General features: G+C 37.0%; 2 protein-coding genes across 7 annotated transcripts in view; both read right to left on the bottom strand.

Annotated features, from left to right (window-relative positions):
* LOC131993977 (polycomb protein esc) overlaps positions 1 to 11,894 on the bottom strand; it is a 63,277-nt gene extending 51,383 nt beyond the window's left edge. Inside the window, exon 1 of the mRNA XM_059364694.1 lies at positions 11,813 to 11,894. The gene's annotated coding sequence lies outside the window, so the exon portion shown is untranslated. The remainder of the gene's footprint in view (positions 1 to 11,812) is intronic.
* LOC106081269 (dual specificity calcium/calmodulin-dependent 3',5'-cyclic nucleotide phosphodiesterase 1) overlaps positions 1 to 17,077 on the bottom strand; it is a 409,355-nt gene that overhangs the window by 60,409 nt on the left and 331,869 nt on the right. For 5 of the 6 annotated variants that reach the window (XM_059364688.1, XM_059364687.1, XM_059364689.1 and 2 more), the window contains 2 exons: positions 15,158 to 15,668; positions 11,813 to 11,926 (listed from right to left, as the gene is read on the bottom strand). In XM_059364688.1, the coding sequence (XP_059220671.1) occupies positions 11,813 to 11,926; positions 15,158 to 15,668 (625 nt within the window). Of the gene's footprint in view, positions 1 to 10,692; positions 10,753 to 11,812; positions 11,927 to 15,157; positions 15,669 to 17,077 lie in introns of all 6 variants that reach the window. The other variant, XM_059364691.1, reaches the window with a different exon arrangement.

Below are 17,077 nucleotides of genomic sequence, written 5' to 3'. Positions count from 1 at the left end.
CAGCAAATTCCAAGCAAAAGGCAAACTTCAGAAGAAGACAAGGTGAAAAAGACAACGACGAGAATCGAAAGAAGAATATAAAGTGTTATGCTTGCGGTAAACGTGGACACATAAAGTCCCAATGCAGATCCATCAACAACAACAACAACAGCAAGGCAATGGTAATGCGTGCGAGTGAAGAGGCAATATGCTCCAATGACAAGATGTGGATCGTAGACAGTGGAGCCTCATCACACATGAGTGGAAATAAGCTGTTGTTCTCTTCGTTCAAAGCCCATAAGCAAGAGGTATCTCTCGCAACAGGTGATTGTGTGTATGCAGAGGGGATAGGTGATGTAAATATTAAATCGGATTTTACCGACATCACTCTATCTAATGTTCTCTTTGTGCCAGAGTTGAGTGCTAATTTTTTATCTGTGCATAAAATTATTGAGCACAACAACGAAGTGATTTTTTCCAAAGAGAAGGCAATTGCAACAACAAGCAAAGGGGAGATGATATTTGAGGCGAAGGCCCATGCTGGCATATTTGTTGTGGAGCTTAATAAAAGGGAACGATTGATGATGGCAAAACAAAACAATGAAAGAGTTCTTTGGCATAAGAGGTATGGCCACCTTAACATAAGAGATGTGTTAAAGCTGTCTAGTAAAGAGATGGTACGTGGTATGTCTGTTGAGTCGTCAGACCCTGAATGTTTTCCATGTGTTACATGTTCAATGTGTAAAATCACGGTTCAGCCTTTTCCAAGCTATGGTAAAACCTTTACCACTAAACCTTTGGAGCTTGTACACACCGATATCTGCGGGCCGATGCGGGTATGTAGCGAAGGTGGATCACGATATTTTATATCGTTTATCGATGATTTCTCGAGGTTTTCAACTGTTTATTTCTTGAAGAAGAAGAGCGATGCCCTAAAAGTTTTCAAAGATTTTAAAGTGAATGCCGAAAAACAGACGGGCAATGTTTTAAAAACCCTACGAAGCGATAATGGTACAGAGTACCTTAGTAATGAGTTTCAAATGTTTTTGAGGAATGAAGGCATCAACCACCAAAAAACAGTCTGTTATACCCCCCAACAAAATGGGATTGCCGAGAGGGCTAATAGAACGCTCGTAGAAATGACTAGATGCTTGTTGCTGGAATCTGGATTGTCCCAATCGCTTTGGACAGAAGCCTTAAATACGTCCACTTATATACGGAATCGTTGTCCCACGAAGGTGCTTGAAAATAAGACACCATACGAATGTTGGTTTGGACGAAAGCCTTCAGTAGCCCACCTACGTATATTTGGTTGTGACGTAGTCACCTTAGACAAACGACCAGGCAAGTCAAAGCTACTACCTAAGGGAGAAAGACTTACATTCGTTGGGTATGCTCATCAAACAAAAGGCTACCGTTTGTATAGTAAACAACAAAAAACAATTACGATCGCCCGTGACGTCATGTTTTTCGAAGACAGTTTCTCCAAACAAGCAAAAGAAACCCCAACTGTTATGAATGGGGAAATGGAGCAGAATGACGATTGGTTTGTTGTTGATGTTTCTGTGGACAAAGAAAGAGGGGATATCGCCAGAACAGAAGCACACAACAGCGGCGATGTGGATTCTGAATCTGACACCTCAATTGAAGAAAGAGAAGAAGTAGTGCCCGGTGTGAAAAGAAGAAGAGGAAGACCAACAACTCTTAGGACAGGTCGAAAGGGACGTCCGAGAAAAGTTCGTGCAGTAGAATCAGCAAATGCTCTTGTAAATACTTTTGTGCAAGACGAAGAAGACCCCAAAACAGTGGCAGAGGCCTTAAAGAGCAAAAACGCGAAAATGTGGAAAGAGGCGATGCAGAAAGAGTTCGGAAATTTGCAGCAAAAAGGTACGTGGGAACTCGTAGAAAAGCCAGCTGACAAAAATATCGTTGGGTGTAAGTGGGTGTTTGTGACGAAACGTAACCAAAGTGGTGAAGTAGAAAAATTTAAAGCGAGGTTAGTAGCCCAGGGTTTCTCACAACAACCCCAAGTCGATTACACAGAAACTTACTCTCCGGTAATAAGAGTGTCTGCTATCCGAATGCTGTTTGCCATAGCTGCTCAAAGGGGATATTTGGTGAATCACATCGATATTGTGTCAGCATATCTCAACGGCGAATTAGAAGAAGAAGTCTTCATGCGACAACCCGAAATGTTTCAAGATGCCAAGTATCCAGATCGAGTGTGTAAACTGAAAAGATCGCTTTATGGATTAAAGCAGGCCGGCAGAGACTGGAACCGAAAATTGAATGAAGTTCTGTTGACAATTGGGTTCGAGCGGTGCAAATCTGACAACTGTTTGTACGTGAAAAAGATAAAAGATGAGCTTGTCTTACTTGCTGTGTACGTGGATGACATTTTGTTGTCATGCTCATCGGAGACCATTATGAAATGCGTTGTTCAAGATTTGAATCAGCATATTGACGCGATTGATCGAGGACCAGCAAAGTACTACTTGGGGCTAGAAGTCGAAAGAGAGGGATTAAGAGGCAAGATAGCTGTTCATCAAGAGAGATATGTAAGAGAGTTACTGGCCAAGTGGAACATGACAGATTGTAAGCCTGCAAGTACACCTTTTGCTAATGGTTTGGTGCTTGAGAAGTGCACGAAGGAGAATTGTAGTGGTTATGACGTCACCAAATACCAGTCGTTGATTGGTGCACTGAATTATTTGTCTGTCTACTCTCGCCCTGATTTATCTCACGTTGTATCAAAGCTAGCACAGTTTAGCAGCCATCCCGAGAAAGAACATTTTACTGCAGCAAACCATGTTCTCCGATACCTTAAGCTGAAACCAAAGGGTATGTTAACTTATTCTAAAAATGCTAATGATTTAGTTTCATACACAGATGCCGACTGGGGCTCAGATGTTAACGATCGTCGATCCTACAGTGGGTTTGTGCTTTTCATGTCTGGTGGACCCATAGCATGGGAGTCCAAAAAGCAAAACCAAGTGTCTCTCAGTTCTATGGAAGCTGAATACGTGGCTATGTGCCAGGGGACGAAGGAAGTCGTGTACCTAAGAAGTTTGCTGCGAGAAATTGGCTTAGATGCTTACGTTCAAGAACCGACTGCCCTGAAGTGTGACAATCAAAGCGCCCAGTTCCTTGTCCAAAACCCAGTGGCACATAAGAGAAGTAAACACATCGATATTCGGTACCACTATATAAGGGAAAAATTCGATGCAAAAGAGATCCAAATCGAATATGTTACCACAGCTGAAAATGTGGCAGATTTGTTTACCAAGTCTTTAAGTAAAGTCAAACATGAATATTTTTGTAAAATGTTGTTTGAAAACTTTTGATAAATTTTTGTCGTCAAATAGTATTTGGATTGTGGCGGCGTATGTAAGAATCTGGTCACCCTATTCTCTTATTCCAGTCCAATTACTATTTCCAATTTTTGCTTTTTCATAATCATTCTACTTTGTAATTTCACTCCTTATTTTAACGTCTACGAATAAAGTTGTTCTTTTGTATTACTCGTGTACTTCTCTTCTTCTTATTTAATTCGCTTTGCACCCACAATAACCAACACAAAAAAAAATTAATTAGGGTGGATCTGAACGAGACCAATATCCTTGAATATCTTGATCGCCACTTTCAAAATGCTTTACTTTATGGGGCTCAAACAAAATCGTGTTCTAGCACGATGCTGATATTATTTCAGGGTCCGCCCCCTAAACTCCGTTCAAAACGGTCATGTTTGCCTACTATGACAATAAGAATAAGCTCAAATAATAGATATTTTATAAAATCCCCCTAAATCAATTGCAATTGTGGCTCAAATAAAAGGAATTTAACAGTAGAGCATGATGTTGATATTTTTTCAGGGCTAAGTGCGTGGGAGGCCGCCCAAACCTAAATACCCCTCAAAATGGACATATTTGTTGATTATTGCAAAAAGGGGCTCAAATCCGATATCTGTTTTATGGCCAAGTGCTTCAGGGACGACTCATCTCATAAACTTCCCATGGACCACACATATATACCGACTATAGCGATATGTAGCTCAAATGTGGTTTTTGGGAGTAGAGTATGAATCTGATATCCACTTTCGAGCCAAAGGGTTTGACTACTCCAATCCGTCACCAAAACCAAGAGAATTCAGTAGATCTAACATCCAAACTTTAATGGGCGGATCCTCCCCTTCCCCTATTTTCACAAACGCCAGATTTCGGAGATGGGTGGAGCGATTTACGCGAAATTTAGTTCGTCTTTAATAATTCAAACACAGAAATTTGGTATACTTATATAAGGTGGGATGTCTAGGGCGGCCGCCCCACCTCAAAAGCCCGCCAAGTGGATATAAACCAATAATGACAATATTAATATTAAATGAAATGTATTTGAGACTAGAGCACAAATCTGATACATGAGGCTCCACCTCACCCCCATTCCGGACATATTTACCCACCATAGCGATATAAGGCTCAAATGAAAGGCATTTGGGAGTAAAGTACCAATATGGTATCCACATTGGGGCGAAATATCTGAAAAGGCGTACCAGCATCCCCAAATAGGACTTATTTCCTGATCGTATTGGTAAATAAGAGAGTGACAGAAGGCGCAGGGCAGCGGGCCCTGTCCAGCTAGTGCCTTTATAAATGGTAGGTAGGCTATTGCTATTATAATCTTTGTTCGTCCAAGGCATTGACGGTCACTTTGGCAAAACACAAAGAACCACTTAATAGACTGCTTTAAAGTTATCTGCGTTGGAAGAGTTCGTTTCTTTGTTATAGATAACTGCGTTGTTCTTTGTGCTGTTTTTTTTTTCGTTGTGAGAAAAATTTTCAGTCTCTAATCGCAGGTGAAGTAATACCTGTGTTTTATTTTATTAATATATGGTGCAGTGCAATAAAATTTGTATGAAAATGACATCTATCCAGAACAACGAAGTTCATGATAAATTTCCAGTGCTGGCTTATGTAGAACATCTGTCGTCAGGATTGCCATGGTATGGTTTTCACAAATAAGTGTAGCCACCTGCAGAAATACCTCTATTGTGAATGGCAAAATAAAATTTAAACCAATTATTTATAAAATTGCGTTCACCAATCTTAATAAATTTTATTGGACTTCTATGCCTGCAGATGCTTTGTAAATTTTATTTATAAATTTTACAAATATTTTCACCTTTTTTTCAGTATTGTTTACAAAGGTTGGCTTACGGCGTTACCACCTCATGGCAAACAGACTTGCACTGGAAACTTTTTTGCGTTTTATTTTTGCCCTTCACGGCTTGTAACTAAAGTAAAGTAACCTTCCAGAACTAAAGTAAAACACAGCAAATGTAAAATCAACATTTAATAGTACGACCCTTTTTTTACTCTATAGAGCTATTTTTTATCAGCATAATTTTTAATTTATTTTTTTGGGTTAGGTTGAACGGATATTAATCCGCCCCATGCCACCATGGACCTACACCTAAGCCAGTTATCGGCTTGTTGTGCATTCTAAAAACTAAAAAGTAACCTCGAAAAAGAAAATCTATGTTAGGAATTCTGTGCTACTTACAAAATCCTTTATAGTTTTCCATAACACGCGCCTAAGTTGGCTCATGTCTGGTATTGTGTCCCAACCTAAGTACCGGTGTCTGTTAGCAGCGAAAGCTGGGCAATGGCGTAGTAAATGCTGCAATGTTTCGTCTCATTTTTTTCTAAATAAGAACAATTTTGGGCAATTAGGAGTTCATATTGGTAAAATTAGCAATCGGTTCAAAGTTTCCTGTGTGGTGAAAATTGACCCCTTTCTATGCTGGACATGTCACATTCATGTTCGATTGCCCGGGGACCAATCCTCAGCTATTGAAGACAGGTGTAATCACCAGTTGGGGGAAAAAATTTGTTGCTTGATTAATGTTTCCAAATCCTGAGTTACAACGTGGATTACACATTGGCTTAGTCGTTTTTCTATTGCAGGGAAATTCGGATTGATAAAAATAGGTCTTGCTTGTTTCATAATTTTCCAGAATTTCTACTTAGGTGTAAGGGGGTTGGTTAACTTCTGATTGATAGATCTTTGGCGATAGAGGTTTTCAAACCGGAATTGTGACCAGGTGGTCCGAACTCATTGGGATGGATGGGACTGTCAAGAAACATCATTTCACAAAAGCAATGTGATGTCATAGACCCTGGTCGCAGATTGATACCATTGTGTAAATCAATTGCATATAAACGGCTGCAATTGACAAAGTCAGTAGTACAGCCAAGCTTCTCAAGTTGCTTGCTTTCAGCTCTTGGTGTACAGATATAGAAAACTTGTTTATTATTTAGATATAAAACCATTGACAGGTAAGAATGTAGCGCCAGAGTGTACTTGCCAGTTTGCAAACTCATTCACCTAGCAAAACATGGAGTTATCAATCAGCTTTAACAAATCCAAGCCCTTCTGATGCGAAATGCCCTAATATGTGGTGGGTGTTAAAGAACCTAGAATCAAGAGATTATAGCCAGACAAAGACGATAGTTATGAGAACAGTTAACAAGAACAACAAAAGTTTTGAACTACGAGAAAACTCGTTGTTGTTGTTGTTTTAGCAGTGTGTTATATACTGAGGCCGATGAAGAACTCCATCGGGTCAATCCGTCACGTACAATCGGCTGCCACGGGATTGGCGAGAAAACTCGTAGCTCATATATTAGAATGGCTTATGTTTTAAAGTAAGGTGAAGGACAAACTGTAACCTTCTAAAGAGAAACATAATGCCCACTGCTGGCCCTAGGGTTAATTATATATGTCCAAATTCTAACTTTGTAATATGTATATGGTCAAATAATTTAAGAACCAGCTTGAAACCGCATATCTTTAGACCAACGTTTTGTCTTAACTGTTCTTTTTAGTTAAATTATGCTGTTTAAGAATCAAGTGCAATACGGTCCACATAGTCATGTATAATATTGTAGATTACACCTTCGATATTCATTCTGATCTCCTAAAAGGTAATGATGAATTAATTAAAACACTATAAGGTCTGATCCATTAATGAGGTGTTCAGAATGAGTTGGACGTAGCAGGGAGTTTGATTGTCAATTTGAAAAAACAAAAGCAAAACTTGGATGGATGATAATTACCTTGCCAAAATATTGCCATTATAAAGAATCTAGAGTTATTTCATAGACGGGGACGTTTCATATAAGATATTGTCAGTTATAAGGCTCATTGTCACAGCGCACAGGACGTTAAGAAGTATAGAGTTGTTAAAACCCTCTGAAAAGTTGATAGCAACAAAGATGAATCCATGCTCTATTTAGTTCCAAGCAACTTTGTAGACTTAGTCGTTGCTTAATTTTAAACAATTTGAGCTGCTACTTGATTTTGGAACTAAATTGAACAAGGACTCGAAAGTTCTTTAGCTCGGAAATATAATAAGTTGGAGATTAAGAAATATGGAAATGTAGTTAAAATTTGAAATGTATGTATGTATATATATTCTAGCCGAGACATCTGTGAGTGCAGTGCGAGTACACTGAGATAAAAAAGTTTAGAAACACATAAAACTCATCCAAGTAGTAACTGGAATAGCTGAAAGATGTCAAAACAAAGTAGGATCATTTCAGTTGGTTTTTTTTTCTTTAGAAAATGTGAAATATTAAATATTCATCCACTCTCTCTCTCTCTCTCCCTCTCTCTCTCTCTCTCTTTATTGCTTTTAAGAGAAACATCTGAAAATTAATATGTATGTTGGTATTTCTTTTTTGGTATAAATATAAAAAATAAGATTTACAACTATAACATAACATCTAAAAATACACAGACACACACACAACATAGAAACTCTAGAATAACATGATGAGAATCTATGAGGATTCCAGAGAAGAAATATCCTTTCGCTGCTGCAAATACGTACAATAATAAATAATTCGTAACGAGCATCATCAACACCCAGCTAAAATTTAATGAAATAATTCCTTAGGCTAAATCATAGCAGAATGGGAAAGAAAACTAATATCGATTCATCATTATCTCTATCCATCCACATGGGAACACAGATGAAGACATCTAGTAGGCATTAAGGATTGAGAGGAATAGAGTTTTTCTTCTCATATATTGTGTAGCACTGTGGCTGCTAGCAAGGAAGAGGCATTTTAGCATTTATAACTAGTAAATGATGATAATGATGTTCAGGACGTATGTGATGCAGAAGAAAACAACAAAGATATAGACGATTATGAAGTTGAAACATGTAAAAATGTATTTAGCAGCTATAATATGCAAAACATGCCATAGGGAGATGAACCGAAATAATGACAATAAATAGACAAAAATGAGTTCCGCCCTAATATAAAACGAAAACCCCCCCAAAAAAAAAGGAAAATAAGAAAACGCACTAAACGCTGGTAGCATTGTTCTTCGATAGATATATTTTTTAGACAAGTACACGAGAGAGGCATAAGGACTTGGAGAAAGGCAGCAGCGGATGAGAGCAGGGCAGTAATGATGGTTATGTTTATAGTAGTACTGCTAGATGATGGTATGAATAATCGCCCAAGTGAAAATCGCACAATAATATTGGTGAAAAAATTGAATGGTGATTGTCCAACGACATTCACATAAGTCTGAATACTTTGATACAAATCAAGGACTCAATATCAATAAAATTTTCTTTTTTTAAAAAATGTAAAGAGACAAAGTTGCAATAAAAATGTATTAAAAGTTATACAAAATTTTCTCTTAAAACCAAATTTTATGCAATTATTTCTGAAGCGAAAATTTCAACGAATTTTTTTCTAAAGAGGCAATGAAATTTTTTCTAAAGAGAAAATTTCAATGAAATTTTTTCTAAAGAGAAAATTTCAATGAAATTTTTTCTAAACAGAAAATTTGAATGAAATTTTTTCTAAAGAGAAAATTTCAATGAAATTTTTTCTAAAGAGAAAATTTAAATGAAATTTTTTCTAAAGAGAAAATTTCAATGAAATTTTTTCTAAAGAGAATACATTTAAGAGAAATTTGTTCTAAAGAGAAAATTTCAATGAAATTTTTTCAAAAGAGAATATATTTAAGAGAAATTGGTTCTAAAGAGAAAATTTCAATGACATTTTTTCTAAAGAGAAAATGTCAAACTTTCTATAGAAAAATTTTAATGAAAAATTTTTTAAGAGAAAATCTCGATGAAATATTTTCTAAAGAGAAAATTTTTTAATGAGAAAATTTCGAAAAGAAGTGTTTCTAAAGATAAAATTTCAATGAAATTTTTTCTAAAGATAAAATTTCAATGAAATTTTTTCTAAAGAGAAAATTTCAATGAAATTTTTTCTAAAGAGAAAATTTGAATGAAATTTTTTCTAAAGAGAAAATTTCAATGAAATTTCTTCTAAAGAGAAAATTTCAATGAAATTATTTCTAAAGAGAAAATTTCAATGAAATTATTTCTAAAGAGAAAATTTCAATGAAATTATTTCTAAAGAGAAAATTTCAATGAAATTTTTTCTAAAGAGAAAATTTCAATGAAATTTTTTCTAAAGAGAAAATTTCAATGAAATTTTTTCTAAAGAGAAAATTTCAATGAAATTTTTTCTAAAGAGAAAATTTCAATGAAATTTTTTCTAAAGAGAAAATTTCAATGAAATTTTTTCTAAAGAGAAAATTTCAATGAAATTTTTTCTAAAGAGAAAATTTCAATGAAATTTTTTCTAAAGAGAAAATTTCAATGAAATTTTTTCTAAAGAGAAAATTTCAATGAAATTTTTTCTAAAGAGAAAATTTCAATGAAATTTTTTCTAAAGAGAAAATTTCAATGAAATTTTTTCTAAAGAGAAAATTTCAATGAAATTTTTTCTAAAGAGAAAATTTCAATGAAATTTTTTCTAAAGAGAAAATTTCAATGAAATTTTTTCTAAAGAGTAAATTTTAATGAAATTTTTCCTTAACAGAAAAAACCATGTTTTCCAAGGAGGAAATTTTTTAAAGAGGAAGAGTTAATCAAATAAATTTATGAAAAGAAAATTTGATTGAAAACTTCAAGGAATTTTTTTCTGAAGAGAAAATTTGTGGAAAGTTTTTTATAAATTTAAGTAAAATTTAAACACTTCATTGCAAAATTTATAAACAATTTTCCATGAGGTGAATATTATTTTCTTAAAAGACAACATTTTAATAATATTTTTTTACTTGGGAATTTCCCATTGACAAATTCTATACACACCAGAATGAAGAGCACTCAAATAGTTTACGATCCTATGTGTTAGCCTGCAGGGACGTATTGGCGATGTCCCGAAAATCGTACAGATTCATTAAAGCAAGTGTCACGAGAACAGTTCTATGACATGGTTTGACCTGTTTAATAAGTAAATGCGTGTAAGATTTGGTCGTTGACTTCTATAGTGGGAGACGTATAACATTTTATGCTAACCATGAACATCTTTATATCAAGAAAAATTTTATATCTATCGATTATTATTTGTGACCTCGTTTAGTTGATTTGCAAACAAATTTATCTGCCAACATTTTTTTTTTTGCAATTCAACGATTTTTCTTTGTTGAATCCTTGCTCATTATAAATAACAACACCATCAGATTTTGTGCAACTTTGCATGTTTTTTGTATGTTGCGGGCGATTATTCATACAACCGTTGTAGTAGACATCAAATGGTTGTTGAAAGGAAGTTAGGAAGAGATATGACTGACTATCAAAATGACTTGGGGGGAGGTAATATAACCGCTCACACTTACTCTTCACATTCGACCGATGAACAGGAATTTTGCCTCTTCGCTTTACCTGATGCTTGGCTTCTGTGTCAATTTGATTCGATTCGTTTGGCGATGATGATGATAACGAAGACGGCGACGACGACGACGATAAGTGGGAGGAGAGAAAACAAAAAAAACCAAAATTATAAAAAGTAAGACAACAAAAATTAAGCAAATCCACACGTTGTACATGAAACATTGAAAGCAACATTGACGAACATTGAAATGGCGTTTCAACAACACCAGTGCTCAGAGTTCACATTGGAACTTCTTGCTCCAAATGACGGAAAAACCAAATGAGATTTACAAAATAGCTGAATGAGGAGTAGAAGTAACGATGACAAGTAGCCAAAAAAAAGGGGGACGGCAATGAGATTAGAAGGCGTCCAACGTTCAGAGACGACACACAGGACACAGTATGATGCAAAAAAGCTTTATCTACACCAGCGATGTCTGATGGCGAAAACATCAAACAATCATGTATTTATTTATGGATTAGTAGTAGTAGTGGTAGTGTGGGAGTATGAATGTATGAATACAGCATAATTACGTATGTAGGTATATCACAATTTGTCAAGGTCATTCACTTTACGATACACAGAGCCTTAAAGCAGAGACAATCGGCGAGGACTTCATGGATGAGATGATTTTATACACACACACAGCCTCATGGCATGAAGAAAGGAGAGAGAGAAACCTTGTCATTCGTTAGTTGTTTGATTCTGATCGCGCTCTTTGTTATGTTATGCTATGAATGCTCTAAACAGAAAACAAAAAGAACTCCGTCCGTAAAAGCATTATCTCACCATTCCATATCCAATTTTAAAAATACAAATGCATCACCGTCTCGAATTTTAGTTTTTTTTGGTTTTGTGAAAAAAATCAAAACTATTTTCTAAAATTCTATTAGTTGCTCGTTTTATAGCGCTTGCTGCAGCAGTTAGTAATCATGTGATCGCTGGCCATTTCCTTGGATCAAATATCTACTACCTAAGGTTAGCATAGAGGCTTCATTGCTGCCGCACAGACAGCCGCACAAAACGAAACGCATTGAAAAAGAAACTATTTGTGGGATGCTGCGGCGGTGCGGAACAATACTTACTTGGACTCGTCGATGAAGACAGCCTCGAGGACTCGAGCTGCATAATGGAGATTCTTTTGCAAAACATCGGCAGATATTTCGCCTGCACTAAGCATGCGCAAGAGATAACGTAATCTGCAAAGAAAGACATAGACAAGGAAAGACTTTAAATATATTTATAATATCAAAATTGTTAATTCTACACAGAAAAAATAAAATAAAAACCAGTAAGGAAAGGCAAAAGCCGGGCGGAGCCGATTATAAAATACCCCACACCTACCCTGCAATAATAAATTCCGGCAATATATACAAATACATGCATATGAGGGCTATATCTAAATCTGAACCGACTTTTAAACCGATCTTTTGTGGTTACTACGGCCATATAAGTGCAAATCCGGCGATAAATATGTATGGGTGCTACATCAAAATTTGAGCCCATTTTGATAAATCCAAATGCCAAATTTTGTGTAGATCGCTTACAAATTGTGTTTATTACAGCCTTATAAGTGTAAATCGGGCGATACATATCCATGGGAGCTATATCCAAATCTGAACCAAATTTTAGTGAAATATCGAAGATATGTTAAGATCAGTAGCAAAACAATCCGTTCTAAATTTGGTGCTGATCGGTTGAAAATTGGAGTTACAAGGCCATTTAAGTGCAAATCGGGCGAATCGGAGCTATTCAGGTTCAGATTTAGATCTGAACCGATTTTAATAAAATCTTGCAGATATATTATGATCAGTAACAGAACATTCCGTGTCAAATTTTGTGCAGATCGGTTGAAATTGTAGCTTATACGGCCATTTAAGTAATAATCGGGCGATACAGCTATATCTAAATCTGAACCGATTTTTGCCAAAATCAATAGCATCCGTCCTTGGGCCAAAAAAAGTGATATGTGCAAAATTTCGTGATGATTGGACAACAATTACGATCTGCACTTTGATTACAAGAATAAATGGACTCACAGCCGGGCAGACGGACATGGCTAAATCCACTGAAAAAGTGATTCTGAGTCGATCGGTATACTTATCAATGGGTCTAGCTATTCTCCTTCTTAGCGTTGCAAACAAATGCACAAACTTATTATACCCTGCTCCCCAGTGGTGGTGTAGGGAATAACCAGAGTTAATTACGTGCTAAGTTTGGCCGTGCCGAATCTTATATACCCTCCACCATGGATCGCATTTGTCGAGCTCTTGCCACGGCATCTCTCTTTAGACAAACAACAAACAAGTTATGGTGCATTTCGGACCATAACTGAACTGAGTATTGGAGACCATAGCAGTAGTCATTGTGTAAATTTTTAGCCAAATCTATTTAGTAAGAATTGCGCAGTTTAAGGGTTGAAGAAGTAAAATAGGGAGATCAGTTTATAGGGGAGCTGTATTAGGCTATAAACCCATTCATGCCATATTCGACACGTATGTTAAAGATCATGGGAAGAGCCGTTGCACAAAATTTCAGCCAAATCGGATAATAATTGTTCCCTTTAGAGGCTCGAGAAGTCAAGACCCCATATAGGTTTATATGACAGCTATATCAGGTTATGAACTGATTTGAACCATACTTAGCACAGCTATTGGAAGTCATAGTAAAACACCTCATTCAAAATTTCAGCCAAATGGGATAAGAATTGTGCCCTCTAGTGGCTCAAGAAATCAAGATCCCAGATCGGTTTATATGGCAGCTATATTAAAACGTGGACCGATATAGCCCATCTTCAATCCCAACCGACCTACACTAAAAAGAAGTATTTGTGCAAAATTTCAAGCGGCTAGCTTTACTCCTTCGAAAGTTAGCGTGCTTTCGACAGACATACGGACGGACATACGGACGGACAGACGGACGGACGGACAGACGGACAGACGGACAGACGGACGGACGGACGGACAGACGGACAGACAGACAGACGATATATACTTTATGGGATCTTTGACGAATATTTCGAGGAGTTAAAAACAGAATGACGAAATTAGTATACCCCCATCCTATGGTGGAGGGTATAAAAAAAGTAGTTAAAAAATTTTTGTAATTGAAAAAGTTTTATATTTTAGCGGTTCACAAGGCGAAAGTAGGAGAAGAGTTGGGATATGGTAACCAATTTTAGGGTTTAATATTCGCAGCGACACTTACAAAATTGCAAATTGTCTATGAACCCTCCATTAAGGAACAGTGGGGGTAAATATATCATATTAATGCGTGCTTTCCGGTTCAAGCTCAAATTAAAAGGACCTCCCCTTTATAGACCTCCGTTAAAAAGGACCTCCTTTTTATAGTCGCGGATCCATTAGTGGGTACATAGACATTGGATAGATATTTTGGTGTGTCGCAAACGGAATAATAAAATGTACCCCTCGACCATAAAAAAAAAACCAAGCAGGGCTTCGACAAATTGACCACATTGGGTCATAAAAATGATTTTTATACCATAGCACCATAGGATGGGGGTATATTAATTTCGTCATTCCGCTTGTAACACCTTGAAATATTAGTTGAAGACCCCTTAAAGCATATATGTTCTTCGTTATGACATTTTAAATCGATCTAGCCATGCTCGTTCGTCCGTCCGTCTGTCTGTCGAAAGCACGCTAACTTTTGAAGCAGTAAATCCAGGCGTTTGGAATTTTGCACAAATACTTCTTATAAGTGTAGGTCGGTTGGGATTGTAAATAAGCCAAATCGGTTCAGGTTTTGATATAGTTGCCATATAAAACGATCTGCCGATGTGGCTGAAATTTTGCACGTAGCGTTTTGTTATAACTTCCCATTTCTGTGCCAAGTATGGTTCAAATCGGTCATTAACTTGATATAGCTGCCTTATATACCGTTCCCCCGAATTGACTCCTTGAGCTTCTAGAAAGCGCATTTACCGACCGATTTGATTGAAATTTTTCACAGTGATCCTCAACATACGTGCCAAATATCATCTGAATCGATTTATAACCTGATATAGCTCCCATATAAACCGATCTTCCGATTTTACTTCTTGAGCCTTTAGAGGGCATATTTCTTAACCGATTGGGCTGAAATTTTACACTGTAACTGTCTCTATAGCTTTTAACATACGTGCTTAATATGGTCTGAATCAGTCCATAAGCTGATATGGTTCCATGTCATCAACATTAATATAATAAAACAAAAAATTGAACAAATTTTCAATGACCTTGACCCATGATGACTTTAAGTTCTTAGGAATTCCGCTTGATTTACCCCACCCACAAGCTGTAGTTGTTTGAATGCTTCTTATTTTTTAACAAAGAATTAAGCTGGATTTTGCGTGTTTTCCCCGTTTTAACATTTTGTTTCCGGTATGTTTTAAGTCAGCCGTTGGCTTTTAATACTTGAATTTTACATACCTCAATGCAGCTTTATCACAGGCATCTGGTGTATCGACAGCTGGTAAATTTTCCGTTGCCAAATCGACACTGGCTTTTGCCGACGCGACTGCGGACGCGCTTTCGTCCATGGATAAAATCGATTCGGACGCATTCTCATCCTGAGTATCGGTGGCTGTTGGTACAAGTGGTGCTGTATTGCTCGAGTTCGGTGATGTGGGTAACATTTTTAGCAGTGGGGGCGTGTGTTGATGCGTTTGTAGTTGTTGAGCGCTGTGGGTGGTGGTTGGTGTTTGTGCTAAGGAGTAGGTCTGTGGCCCAATGTTGCCCAACGATTCGTTGAAAAGATTGTCGTGTTGCTGCGGCGTATTGTTGTTGGCGGGCGCCTTTCCTAGAGTATCATCTGCGAGAAATGAGCCTCTGTTCGACGAAGGAGTTGGTGTGGACGCCTGCTGGTGTAAATGCTGAGATTCGAGTTGGGCGAAACTTTTGCGGCTATTCGAACGTCGTACTATGGTTAAGGCGCCGTGTCCTGAAAGAGACAAAGAAGAAAAAGACACAACAAATTAATTTAGAGATACTGTGGGCGGAAATTAAACGTTTTTAAATTACATTTATAGCAAAATGTACAAAGGTTACAAGAGTTTTAAATTGTTGGTTAACTAAAAATCTTATAAAAACAAAATATTAGAAAAAAAACCAATATCTGTTCCCATTTTTAAATTAGTTGTTGACTGTAACAATAAGTATAAATTGTCATTATGACATGTTATTATATTGTGTAATGAATCGGTCTACTTTTCCCATTTGCATTGCTTTTGGCAGGATGAGAGTTTGTGTCAACTTTCAGATTCGTATATTATTAGCAAATACCTTTTATTTGAGTCCCGTATTGACCCCATCGGTTTACATGTCCGTTTGGAGTATTGTTTTTATTTGGACTTTGGGGTGTGGTGTCCTTAGCCCAAACAATTTATGTATCGTATTCTACTCCCAAATACTTTCTTTGGGTCCAATAAATTTTTTACTGTTTTTATAGCCTCCGTCCTATGGTGGAGGTATACTTATTTCGTCATTCCGTTTGTAACACCTTGAGATATTCGTCCAAATCAGACAGTTTATCAAAGAAATAAGAACCTAAAGTGGAACTCCTTCTAACTGCTAGTGCGTTACACACACACACAGAAGGTGTTCAATAGTCTCTTCTTCTTCGATGTCTTTACAGCTTCTACAAAAGTCGAAGCTGGCAACCTTCAGTCCGTCAGCATGTTTTCCGATTAGACAGTGACCTGTAATGACGGACACAATGACTCAGACGTCTTTTTCTAGTCAATGACAGCAAAACAGTAGACCTCTTCAAGTCTAGATTAGGCCACATAGTTTTGAAATGCTCACAGCCCCCTCTTTGTGACCATCTATCATTCGCTGTCCTTCGGACCAGGTCCTGAAAACTTAGCTTACATGTCACTAGAGGCATACCCACAGATTCCAGTATCCCTGGAATGTGTAGAGTAGTTTCTAGTCTCGCAAGCTCATCCGCTTTACAATTCCCTAGGAAATCTCTGTGGCCCGGCACCCAGAAGAGGTGAATCTTGAACTGTTCAGCCATCTCGTTGAGAGATCAGCGACTGTCGAGGGCGGTTTTTGTCCTCCGAAATACGTTCTCCAGGGATTTAATGGCTGCCTGGCTGTCTGAAAAGATATTTTTGCCAATCGTCGTAATGACATTATATTGCAAGGATTCCAAGGATCTCTGCTTGATACACACTCTGTGTAGTCTGTGTAACTTCGGTTACCAGGGATATCGTAGTTCCAATCGGTTCTATCATGAATAGTGGTACAGTAATTTTTATCAAAAAGCGGCTCTGGTAGGTTGTAATCGACACTGCCTGGAACATAGGATATTGTATCAAGGATAACACAGTATCCGTAGCCGCCACA

Source organism: Stomoxys calcitrans, chromosome 3, assembly GCF_963082655.1.
Source record: "Stomoxys calcitrans chromosome 3, idStoCalc2.1, whole genome shotgun sequence".
NCBI classification, from domain to species: Eukaryota; Metazoa; Arthropoda; class Insecta; order Diptera; family Muscidae; genus Stomoxys; species Stomoxys calcitrans.
The sequence above is the reverse complement of the archived record's forward strand: the minus strand, read 5'-3'. Positions and strand labels throughout refer to the sequence as shown.